The sequence below is a fragment of the Argopecten irradians genome, chromosome 14 (genome assembly GCF_041381155.1).
Source record: "Argopecten irradians isolate NY chromosome 14, Ai_NY, whole genome shotgun sequence".
In the NCBI taxonomy this organism is placed as follows: Eukaryota; Metazoa; Mollusca; class Bivalvia; order Pectinida; family Pectinidae; genus Argopecten; species Argopecten irradians.
In genome coordinates, this window is record NC_091147.1 from 22,762,232 (window position 1) to 22,776,083 (window position 13,852).

General features: G+C 36.8%; 1 protein-coding gene across 1 annotated transcript; it reads right to left on the reverse strand.

Moving 5' to 3' along the window:
• Window positions 1-10,701: 10,701 nt before the first annotated feature.
• LOC138306960 (E3 ubiquitin-protein ligase MSL2-like) lies at window positions 10,702-13,675 on the reverse strand. The gene has a single exon (XM_069247556.1). It carries the CDS (start codon window positions 13,555-13,557, stop codon window positions 12,382-12,384), a length of 1,176 nt encoding a protein of 391 aa, XP_069103657.1. The 5' UTR covers window positions 13,558-13,675; the 3' UTR covers window positions 10,702-12,381.
• Window positions 13,676-13,852: the final 177 nt, after the last annotated feature.

The following is a 13,852-nucleotide window of genomic DNA, read 5'->3' on the forward strand; positions in this document are numbered from 1 at the left end:
GGCATATCTTGTTATTCTGAGAAAAAATATTAGTCTTTTTGATCAAAACTGGTATATTTTAAAAGAAAACTACTGGAAAATAAATTCTACAAACATAAATACATATCAAACACCTCATTAGGAAATTATGGCTTTAATATCTTGTGTATATGGTCAAAACGGCAAAATTCCCATAAAATCCAATATTTTGTCAACTAGGTATCTTTCAGTGACAGTAGCTCAAAAACGAGCACACGGACATATGTTTTTTCTTTCATTTTCTTTCATGGTATGAACTCCTCTTTCCAAAAATCTATATGAGAAAAAAAGTTTAATACAAGAAAATTTTGACTTCTCAGAGGAGTACATCCTTAAAGATGCTCCACCGCTGACAAATGGTATTTTTTCACTATCAAAAACAGGATCAGACGATTTAGTATTTTTCTTCAGTTACAAAAGTTACTTACTTCACACCATTACCACCATTGAAAAGTTTGAGCTTCTAATTTTACTTCAAGTTAAAAATATGAAAAATAATTAATTGCATCCCGAAAAAAATACCATGTCACTATATCCGATATTGAAGAACGTACTGAATGCGCATGCACCAAAGGCGAAATAATTTTTTTTTATATTATTTTTTGTGTTAATTAGACATATATATACACGATTAAACACCAATTATTGTTCAACTGAGGAATATCATTTATGCTTTATCGGCGGTGGAGCATCTTTAATTATTTTTCATCCCATTAATACAATATTTGTTCAATATTTTATTTTCTGATATTTAATTTAAGATTAACATTACATTCATTATACTGAAGATTTGTCAATACAGATACAATAGGCCTAATCGGATGCGCATTCATTTTAGAGAATAGAGGAAACGGAAATGTGAATATATGAGTTCTTAAAATATCATTGTACTAATATGCGGAACGCGGAATGACAGTATAAACAAAATGTACTGTACTAAAATGCGGAATACCAAATGCAGAAACAGATGAGATAAAGGTCTTTTTATCAATTATTCCTTTTTTTTCTTAGCTTGGCAAATCTGCATAGAACCCTGTTTATTTTGTTGGTAATAAAAATATAATTAAAACTGATCGTCGGTAGGACTGGCTATTTACATTGTAGCATACCACTGAGTACACCATAAACTATAAAATGGCTTCCTACAAAACATTTGAAATTACTGAGAAACATTATCATATCATTGTTTAATTTCCTTATTCTTTCAAACCAATGGGTTAAGCTTCCGCATGGCCCACCTAGCTTTTAGGGGAGCTAATACTTGACTATTCTAATCAATACGTCTTAAATGATCCACATATTTCAAATTCTCCAATATATTGGTTTATCCCCATCGAGGGGTGTAGGGATCGTAAGTGATCGGAATCTCTGTACATTGAAAAAGTTTACACCGCTGTCATCCGCCATTTCCTCGCTTCGAGCTCCGCCTAATTATGCCGCCGCAACGCCCCCTAAGTCAAGGGTACGCAACCCTTGCCCACCCCGATTCCATTAACCTTCTCCACGGTGCTGAAGTATCGAGGATGGGTCATCTCTTACAACGTTATTTCAGAAGCTATATGCTGGTTTTACTAACATACCGCTCTGCTAGAGAGAACATTAGCTCGATCACAGACGTTTGACTCTCTAAATATGTAATATTGTGTGCTACATATGTACGTAGAGAGGAAAGTATAGACAGCCTGTGGCTGGATCGGTTGAGCGTCAGACTACTAATCCAGAAGTCTCGAGATCAATTCGTTCAGACTCGGGAATGTTACTCAAAGGCACTTGCATACGAATCGTTTTGACCCCTGTACATTCCTGAAGGAGTAGTGAATAACCCTCGTCGATACAGACCGCAATCAATATACAACTAGCGTATAGGGAGAACTTCTCTTTCGCTCGATCAGTGTAGTTTTAGACTATAGCAATCCAGAGGTCCCGAAATCGACCACTCTGAAATTTACAGAGGCAGTCAGTAAATTAAATATTAAATTTACTGACTGTCTCTGTAAAACTATAAATAATCAAATTTTCTTCGAACTGATTTCTCATTATGGCGGCCATCACAATTGTAAAATTGTAACAAAATGTTGAATCATGGGAGAAAACAGTTACACTAAAGGATGAGTGTCAATTTGGGCCCTTTGGTGGCCATGACCGATATGCATTATATGCACATGCAGGGGTTAGCACATCATGATATGACATATGATTAAGGTCAGGACGGAGTCCCTTGTGAGTTATGGGGGGTTAAACAGGAGAGGCAATTTTCTGTTTTGTCCAGTTTTGTTGGAACCAAGTTATATTTTTGAATGATTTTTTTAACCCCCGGGTATCTATGAACAAAAAATAATGCTTATCGGTCATGGCCACCAGAGGGCCCAAATTGACACCCACCCATCCTTTCATATACATATGGATATGAACGATTAATAGGATCTTCCCCTACCTTAAATGTGGGCCAGATAAATATCTACCCAAGAGTACATATTTGACCTTTTACTGCCAGTGGCGTCGAAAGCAGGAAATAAATGGGGAGATCGAACCAAGGTCAGCTGCATATTATATGCTAATCAGTATCCGATTTTTTCTGGGTTCATGGTAATTTCAGAGGTCAAATGATGAAAATTCACATTTTCATTGTTTAATTGGTTTTGCTAAGTTCAGTTCAGAAACTGATGGAATATTCAAGAAGTAGGTCACAGTGACCTAGTTAAATATTTGGGGCAGCAGGTATAATTCTTACATAATACTTGCAATGTAGGTGTTACTTAGTATTGTTTTCTCAAAACAAACTTTAAATAGCTTGAAAACTTGCTTTAAACGTAGAAAATCCAGATGATACGTAGTTGACAGACGATACTATTCATTGAATGTGACCTAAATTATGCACGTGATCCAGCAAATGTGACCCTAAGGTGTAGTTATCTGACGTAAATCATGACAAAATACAAAGCAAGTGCTAAACATTACTCTAAAGCTTTTAAATGGTTGAAAAATGTTCATCTCAGTAACCACGAAATCAAGATTTCAAAAGTCGCCTATTACGTTCATGCAAAGGAGCAACAGGCCCAACTCTAAGATTCTACCATCAGTGAAGGTCATGTAAAGATTCCAATATTGTACTAATCATAAATCTCATTTTTTTGAGAATTGGTTGATGTGCACGCAGTTGCGTTTTTGCGTCAATGGTAGCTGTCCCTGTAATTTCCCCAAAAATGTTAAAAACTACACATACCGTAATTACAAAAGGACAAAAATTCATCTAGGCATTGCCTGTTGTTTGGTCTTTTTCGTTTTTAAATATTTTGTGAAAGTCAAATATATAGAGAAAGTCATTAGCAGATTCGCACCAGTTGTATGATACGAATCGATAGGATTTGTTTGTTTGTTTGAGTTTTACGGCCCATCGACAACTAAGGTCATTTAGGGCCAAACTACAAGGCAGGCATTAGTATTAGGATATAAACAAGGACTGTATCTAAAAGATCAGGATAAGAACAAGAGGCCCAAAGGGCCTTAACGGTCATCTGACTACCTTGGCAATAGTAAAATTAATAATATAATGTGTCACTTTGTCAGGACCATGTCAGGATCATTTTCAATTTCTTTCAACAAATTTTATTTCAAACAAGTGCCTTAACATTTAGCAAATTAATTGGATAGAGTGTCATGGTAGCCATCTTCGATTTGGGATCAACCAGAGATGTAACAATACTTTGTCGGGACCATGTCAGGATCATTTCATGCAGGTTTTAGCGAGAACTTGAGAAGAAGTTCAAAATGTGTTTTCAAGATGGCGACTGTGGCGGCCATCTTGGATTTCGGATCGACCCGAAAAATAACAACACTTTGTCGAGACCATGTCAGGATCATTTCATGCAAGTTTCAGCCAAATCGCACCAGTAAAACTTGAGAAGAAGTTCAAAATGTGCTTTCAAGATGGCGGCTGTGGTGGCCATCTTGGATTTCGGATCGACCCGAAAAATAACAACACTTTGTCGGGACCATGTCAGGATCATTTCATGCAAGCTTCAGCCAAATCGCACCGGTAGAATTTGAGAAGAAGTTCAAAATGTGAAAAGTTAACGCAAGGCGCACGGCGGACGACGACGGACGAAACATGACGACTATAGGTCATCCTGACCCTTCGGGTCAGATGACCTAAAAAGGCGAGTGAAAACTAAAACAAAATTGTAAATGTTGATTTAATAAAAGGAGTTCATAGGATAAAAAAAGTTTTGGCTAAAACACATGAGAAAACTCATGCACAATGTTGACGAAACGATGAGAGTTGCGCGCGTTGATATGAATATAAGACAAGATGAGAAAACGTTCAAATTTTGTTAAAAATGCCGATCTCTTTCGATAGGAACGCGCTGTAGCTATAGGTTCGTTTTCAGAAGCGTACAACTTGGATCCAATTACTAACAGATGGTGGACTCGAGATTTTTCATTTGTTTTAATGTATGTCGAAACATTTTAGGTATTATATTTATCCACTGTGACAAAAATTACTCTACAATGTACTTTTATTTCCATATGGGTGCCACGTACCCTCATGGAAAATTAGGCGGTGCCGTATCACTTTGGTACAAACACAGGGCCATGTATAGTTTCTATATGAAAAAATAGCCAGAAATACATTTTATATGTATTTCTGGCTATTTTGCCATATAGAAACTATACATGGCCCTGTGGACGGACGGAACGGAGTGGAGGCTGGGTATGATTATATAAATATCCGTTCAATGCATGACCTAGGTAAATCAAATAATTAAAGTTTAACATATTTGACCGCTGTGACGTTAAATGAACGTCAAGATCATTCATTTGAACAAACTTTATTTCAGTCCTTCTTTCCAGCACGCAAGAATTTGTGTATAGATTTCAGTCTATTTGACCCCTGCGACCTTGAATGAAGATCGATATCAACCATTTGAACAAACTTTATAGCCCTTCCCGGCATACCTCAGGCATATTAATTACTGTAGGTCTCTAGGCCTCTTAGCTATCTACAAGAAGTTGTTCAAAGATATTAGTCTCTTTAGACCCTGTGACTTTGAATGAATGTCAAGGTCTTTGTTTTTAACAACCCTCAAAAGCCCTTCATCCGATCATGCTACAGGTCAAGTCCATTCATAATGATTTGAATATCTATGCAATTAAATAAGGCACGAGAAAGCAAATGCAACTAATTTTATGTAATACATAAAACAAGTGTTTATTCTTTCTTTGCAAGAAATACAGTTTTTTTTTCTGAATAAAATCACACCAAACAGAAAGTTACTTTCCTGGTATTATCTTACCAGTTAACTTACCACAACAAGTTTCATAACACATTTGAGAACAATTCTTTCAATTATTTCAGATGATCAACATCTTGTTATTTTAAATAATACATATGCATAACATGGATGATGTCAACAGCTCATCAGTTCTTAAGTCTAGAGTTAAAATTTTGAATTTTCTTTGAAAATGACAAATAATGAGTAGTAAAGTGTGGTATACTAATTACATGTATCTGAACATCTCAATACTCCAGGGGTTACTATCACTTATAACGTTCTATCCGCCCCTGGACTATCCAATAGTAGTGTTGCATCATGAACATCAAAGGATCATATTACCGGTGTCTTCTGGTGCCTCGAGTTTTATATAGTCCAGGGGTGTTTATAACGTCAGTGATAATAACCCCTGGAGTATTGAGGATGATATTTGACATGATATAATCCATTTTACGTTGTTTTACCAGCTACATAATGTATGTTTATACCCTCATACAATCGTTTCTATATAAACTCTATTGACAAAAATGCCAATGGATTAACTGTTCTGTCAAGCAGTCGAAAGACTTAAAATGTGCTGTTGGACCGGAGTGACGTCACACCTACATTTCATGTCGTCAATGTATTACTTTGATTCAATGGGGTCTTTGGATATTACAGAGTTAGCTCCCTTGCGGGTAGGTATCAATTGTTAGGTCATTATTTTGCGAGTGCAATTCACGTCGTTTCGTCCGAAAAGTATGACGTTACGCTCGCAAACTCATGACGTCACAATTAATACTTACCCGCAAGGGCAGATAACTCTGTAATATGCAAATACAGAATAACAAAACAGTTATCGGCTGGGTTTTCAGGCAAGAAATGATTTGTTGGACCCTTCAAAGAAACTGTTTCCCACGGGCTTCCGTCTCAGGCATCAGTTTGACTTCGGGTCCAACAAATCATCTGTTGCCCTCAACCCCAGTCAACAACTGTATACTAAAATAGTATAAATAGACAAAGAAACGTTCACAGAGATCAAATTTTTATCTTATATAATCATTTTAAAGTATGCAATATATAAAAGCAGGTAGCTGAAATGTTACATATACTTACATATTTCTTTTTGAAGTTATGTTAAATTATGTTTTATTGTTTATTAGCTCGTTTACCCCTGAAGATGCAGTTGAACTCTACCAATTAAATGACTGGAACAGCTCATTTTGAATTGTCAGGGGTGAATGAGTTAATTAAATGTTAACTAAGGGAATTCTGCCTATGATTAATATAACAATACGTTCAAAACAAAGTTTTGATACAGGTCACATCTCTGTGTGTGTATTGTGCACTTGACAAGTACAATGAAACTTTAAACGTAACTTTAATAATACTTCATAATGAAAATAAATGAAAACAACATTTAAAAAAAAAAAAGGTTAACAAGAATCTAAAAATACTTATTGGTCATTTAATTTCTTGTGTCAAACTTAACTGTCAAACAAAACTCATTGTAATAAAATATTGAACTATATCAGATTAACTCATTCACCCCTGACATTCCACAATGGACTGGTCTAGTCTTTGATTTAGAGGAGCCTAAATGTGTCTTCAGGGATGGATGAGCTAATTGAAGGGTTCACCTTGTCTATTCAAAACAGGAGTAAAAGACACAAATATTTTAAAAGAGGATTGAAAATATCTAAAGATAATTATATTGAAATCTTTCCCTTTATATTATTTTTTTCTCATTTTCTAAAACTTAATACATGTATAAAATAAGAGTTCAATTTTTGAAATCAAATAAACTTCAATAATCTACTTCCCATGCGTTTTAAAAACAATATTTAATTGATCACATGATATGGTATAGATAAACATAAAAAATGGTACGACAAAATAAATTTAATCTCACACATTCACAATCAGCATGCTGACAAAATAAAAATTGTTATTTTACTATTTCAGGTCTCAAAAACTGCTACCAGAAGAAATAATATATAATGACAAATCAAGATGCCTTTAGAATGCAGTGGTACATATGATTGTATTTTTGTTTCCAAAATTAGATACCTGTCCAAATTTCTCTGTCGTTATACATTTATTTTCCTCTTTAAAGATGTTCCACTGCTGATAGAACATAAACGATAATAATCATTTGAACAAAAATTGGTGTTTAATTGTGCATGTGTATATATACACATTGTATGTCCAATTAACACAAAAAATAATATAAGATCATAATTTATTTCACTTTTGGTACAACTGAAATCAGTCCTTAATTCCATATAGGACATAGTGCCACAGAATTTTTATCAGAGCACGATTAATTATTTTTAATATTTTCATCTTGAAGTAAAATTAGAAGCTCAAACTTTTCAATGGTAGTAATTGTGTAAAATTAATCCATATTGGAACTAAATAAACATACTAATTTGTCTGTTTCTGTTTTTGATAGAGAAAAAATACCATTTGTCAGCAGTAGAGCGTCTTTAAAATTAGCATTGAGTATATGATTATCAGAACTCTGTCCCTCATATTTAAACAATTGAGACACAAACTATGTTTGTGATATCAAAACTACAGTCATAAACAAATACATATATAATGCATATGCCTGGAAAAGCCTGAGCACTTTATACAGAGGCTGAGTCAGTTGATACATCTTACCATATGGAATAAGTACAAATTCTCAAAAGTAATCGGAAATCTTACCAGCACATTATTCAAGACTGCCTTAGCTTAGATCTCTATTCTCAATCACTGTACTTGTTAAATCAGTGTACATATTTGTATGAAAACAATATTTTTATGAATGTTAAGTTTATGTTTTTGAGTATGAAGCACATGAATCAATATTTGAAAATCAGAAAAAAAAAGATCTTCCAATTCAACATAGAATCAATATTTGAAAATCGGAAAAAAAGATCTTTCAATTCAACATAAATTCCATGTGCAGTCGATCTATGAAAATAAAGCCTTTAAATGTGTAAATTATATTGTAAAAATTCTGATCCTTGAATTGACTATGTACTGATCGCTTCCCTCATTAGTTTATTCTGTATTTAAATATTACTGAGTTATCTACCCGTGCGCGTAGATATTGATTGTGACGTCATGTGTTTGCGAGCTAGTGTCATACCTTGTGCAGAAGACGATGTGACTTTGTTCACAAAATAATGACGTCACAATTGATAACTTTACGAAAGGGAGGTAACTCTTTAATATACAAAAACAGAATATGACATTAAGTATACATGAAAGGATTATAAACCGGCAGTATAATCAATATTCAGACTATCAAAATTTATAAATGAGAATATTCAACTTGTGTTGCAAAGAATAGAATTACTCAATTCCTATATTACTTATATAAACCCTCTGCAAAATGTGGAAAGACCTTACAAATTGAACTAGAAAACGTGTTTTAAACAAGAGGCCCAGAGGGCCTGTATCGCTCACCTGGTTTGTAATGCCAAGTAATGTTCTGAATACAGGTTCATTGTTTCTTTTCTGAAGGAAGTTTAATATTAACCTCTAAATCCCCTATTGGGACCCACCCCTCCTGCCCCCAGGGGGTCAGAGCCAAAATTTATACAAGTTCTGTTCCCCTTCCCCCAAGGATGTTTATGGCCAAGTTTGGTCACAAACCAAGCAAAACTCTAGGACAAGTAGCGATTTATAGGATTTACCTCTATTTCCCCTATTGGACCCCACCTGTTCTGCCCCCGGGGGCCAGAGCCAAAATTTATACAAGTTCTGTTCCCCTTCCAAAAAGGATGTTTGTGGCCAAATTTGGTTACATTCCATGCAGAACTCTATGACTAGTAGCGATTTAAAGGATTTACCTCTATTTCCCCTATTGGGCCCGCCCCTCCTGCCCCCGGGGGACCAGAGCCAAAATTTATACAATTTCTGTTCCCCTTCCCCCAAGGATGTTTGTGGCCAAATTTGGTTACATTCCATTCAGAACTCTATGACTAGTAGCGATTTAAAGGATTTATCTCTATTTCCCCTATTGGGCCCCGCCCCTCCTGCCCCCGGGGGACCAGAGCCAAAATTTATACAATTTCTGTTCCCCTTCCCCAAAGGATGTTTGTGGCCAAATTTGGTTACATTCCATTCAGAACTCTATGACTAGTAGCGATTTAAAGGATTTATCTCTATTTCCCCTATTGGGCCCCGCCCCTCCTGCCCCTGGGGGGTCAGAGCCAAAATTTATACAAGTTCTGTTCCCCTTCCCCCAAGGATGTTTGTGGCCAAATTTGGTTACATTCCATTCAGAACACTATGACTAGTAGCGATTTAAAGGATTTACCTCTATTTCCCCTATTGGGCCCCGCCCCTCCTGCCCCCGGGGGACCAGAGCCAAAATTTATACAATTTCTGTTCCCCTTCCCCAAAGGATGTTTGTGGCCAAATTTGGTTACATTCCATTCAGAACTCTATGACTAGTAGCGATTTAAAGGATTTATCTCTATTTCCCCTATTGGGCCCCGCCCCTCTTGCCCCTGGGGGATTAGAGCCAAAATTTATACAAGTTCTGTTCCCATTCCCCCAAGGATGTTTGTGGCTAATTTTGGTTACAATCCATGCAGAACTCTAGGACAAGTAGCGTTTTAAAGGATTTACCTCTATTTCCCCTATTGGGCCCCGCCCCTCCTGCCCCCGGGGGGTCAGAGCCAAAATTTATACAAGTTCTGTTCCCCTTCCCCCAAGGATGTTTGAAGCCAAATTTGGTTACATTCCATTCAGATCTCTATGACTAGTAGCGATTTAAAGGATTTACCTCTATTTCCCCTATTGGGCCCGCCCCTCCTGCCCCCGGGGGACCAGAGCCAAAATTTATACAATTTCTGTTCCCCTTCCCCCAAGGATGTTTGTGGCCAAATTTGGTTACATTCCATTCAGAACTCTATGACTAGTAGCGATTTAAAGGATTTATCTCTATTTCCCCTATTGGGCCCCGCCCCTCTTGCCCCTGGGGGATCAGAGCCAAAATTTATACAAGTTCTGTTCCCCTTCCCCCAAGGATGTTTGTGGCTTATTTTGGTTACAATCCATGCAGAACTCTAGGACAAGTAGCGATTTAAAGGATTTACCTCTATTTCCCCTATTGGGCCCCGCCCCTCCTGCCCCCGGGGGGTCAGAGCCAAAATTTATACAAGTTCTGTTCCCCCTCCCCCAAGGATGTTTGTGGCCAAATTTGGTTACAATCCATGCAGAACTCTAGGACAAGTAGCGATTTATAGGATTTACCTCTATTTCCCCTATTGGGCCCCGCCCCTCCTGCCCCCGGGGGGTCAGAGCCAAAATTTATACAAGTTCTGTTCCCCCTCCCCCAAGGATGCTTGTGGCCAAATTTGGTTACAATCCATGCAGAACTCTATGACTAGTAGCGATTTAAAGGAAATGTTGACGGACAGACGGGACGGACGGACGGACGGACGGACGACGGACGACGGACGCCGCGCCATGACATAAGCTCACCGGCCCTTCGGGCCAGGTGAGCTAAAAAGTCCATAACTTTGTATTTGTTCATTATGTTATTGTCATGATTAAGTGCAAAATAACAAACTGGTGTCACTTATATATAATTACTTAACAGAATCTTCAAAGCAGACTACAGACATTCTATGTATTGCCTCCCTTTACAAAGGAAAAACAAGACAAGAAATTAAGTATTGATTACGGTGGATAATCTAGTTATTCATGTATATTGTGCGACATATATGTACAAATGCATGTACATCAAACTTGGCACTAGCTAATATTATTCTTCCAGTTCTTGTTAATCACTGTTTAATTTTTTCCCTCAACGCAAAAACACCATTGAACAGATGCAAGCTTACAAAATATATGTTATGGTACTGAATGCCTTTAAACATTTACAAAGTTAATACACAAAAAAAATCAATTTACAATATCAAGAAACTGTATGGTTTCCATAGTTTTAGTCTGCATTTATTATGAAGATTTAAATTTTTAAGTGAACTTGAGAAATCCAAAAGGAGACTTCAATTGGGATTATTCAATTGGTCTAATATGGCGAAGGCGTGTAGGTCTAGCCTCGTAATACACAAATTAAGATTGAAACAAAAAATGGGACTAATTCACATAGCATGTGACACACGATAACATTTGTGCGGGACTGGTATCTCCAGTGGTGATGGAAAGTAACTGCTGAAATGACTTTAGCGCAGGACATCATCTTCCGACGTCATTCCATCACCAATAGAAACAATAGTCCTGCAAAAATGTTACAGGTATCACTTGGTATTAGTCCTGTTGGTCACTAACTGTTAATTAAGATTTTTGTCTTGCATTTATTATAAAAAATTAAAAGAATGCATAAAGCTCAGTAATAAATAACAGGTAACATCAAAAAATATAAATAAAACAGAATTCTGAGAAAACTATGTGAAAGTTCTTCATACTTTTTCTCTCCATTTTGTCTTATAGATGCTTCACCGCCGATCAAGTAGAAAGATACTCATTATTTGAACAGTAACTGGTGTTTAATTGTGTGTATATATGTATTATGTCAAATTGGTTTTATTAGTTTAACGTCCTATTAACAGCTAGGGTCATTAAAAGACATGCCAGGTTTGTTGGTGAAGGAAGCCTGAGTAACTGGAGAAAAACCACCGACCAGCCGTCAGTACCTGGCAACTGCCTCACATGGGATTCAAACTCATGTCAGGATCCAGAAGTGGAGGGTTTTTGATAATATGTCAGGACATCTTAACCACTTGGCCACATCGCCCAAAATATGTCTAATTAACACAACAAGTACAATGTACTTAATTCCATATGGGACATAATGCAATGGATTTTTTCAGGACTTAATTAATTATTTCTAATATTTTTATCTTGAAGTAAAATTAAAGTTCAAATTATAAAATGGTGGTTATATGGTGTGAAGTAAGTAACTTTTGTAACTGAAGAACAATGAATACCAACTTGTCTGCTTATAGGAAAAATACAAACTTAGCGGTGTAGCATCTCCAAGACAGCCATGCAGATTTTCAGAAGCATACATTATACCTAATGCAATTCTACATGATTCATAATCCACATTTAAATGACGGTGATACATGTACATTTGAGACCACTAAACACCAGCTATCACATTTTCACTGTTAACAATAGAATCTATATTTGGAGAATTTGGCTGCCTATCAATTTTGACCATTTTTTGCTTGTCCTGTTCAACCGTACGAGGATTACGACACCCCTTACATTTACAACCAATGCACGGCAGCTTGTTAATATAGCATGGACATCGTTGGCAGAGACAGGTAAGCCGACTGTTTGTTCCACCACGACCACATTTACATATTTTCAAGTCCTTGCCAACTCGACCTGGAGCTGGTTTGTTTAAATTTGGCTCTTGTGTCTGTGAGTTATCTGCCCTTGATCCCTTTGAACCCACTGTGACAATACTGTTTTCATTAACTGTAGATTTGTTGCCATGGTCACAGTCATGCTTTCGTTTAAGTACGTTATCAGATTTTGAATCCATACAGGTATCAGTATCAACTAGATCTACCTCAATTACCCCGATAGAATCATCGCTTTGTGATGAAGAATTTAAACACGATCCCAATTCATTTGCTATGTCTGTACCACAGCTTTGTATATCAAGGTTTGGGCTCTTCGGAATTTCACTTAGTTTTGATATGTCTGTACTACGACTACATTTTAATTCAGGTGAATCTGTATTCTCGTCGGAGGATCTGCAGTTTTTTCTGGAACGTTTGACACATTTTCCGGGAGATTTTGACGTCTTTACACCAGGCAAACAGTTAAGTTTGTTTAAATCTGCTAACCCAGGGGGCATGGGTAAGGATGAGGACATTTTAAAGTCGTCTTCGAAGTCCAATGCTTCTTGCATGATGTCCTTAATATTATTTGATTCTCCGTTTGGTGACTGGACGACCAGATCGCTACCTATGGGAGAGTCCAATATGTATTCACACAACTTCTTAAAGCAAATCACAGCTATTCTTAATTGAGTATTCTCTTGAAATTCATCATGATGCTTACACCAGCTACACTGGGGTTTGAGTTTCATCTTACCACCAACACATGAGAAGCAGACGAAGTGTTGACAAACGCTCTGTAAAGGTCCCATGGGTCTAACGATTATGTTCCGACAGACACAACACGACAGGGCCTGACGGAGATATGGTAAATATTTGTATATATCACTCCATGTTTCTCGATCGGCAAAATCAGCCTGCATGACATATCGGCATGTCGTTAGATAGATGCTTAGTGCATTCATCTCGCCCAATAAAGACGGAAAATATTACCTTATATTAATACTATAACATATTTTTCTTCCGATTAGTATGAAAACCAACTTCCAGGTGCGCCATGTGTGTGTACATATTTTGTGACGTCATCAATAATTGCGTTCTTTTACTTTAGTTGAAGGGAGGTAACTCGTAGAAGCTTATAGCTCGCGTAGTGAACAAAACAGCGAAAATCCATTTTCACTTCATTCTTCTGAAATGTACTGACGTACAGCAGAGATCTACGTCCCTGCTTTTAAACATCATTATCTTTACACACATATG

Excerpts from the sequence above, each read along its gene's own strand:
- LOC138306960 (XM_069247556.1), bottom strand. The coding sequence starts at position 13,557 with ATGAATGCACTAAGCATCTATCTAACGACATGCCGATATGTCATGCAG.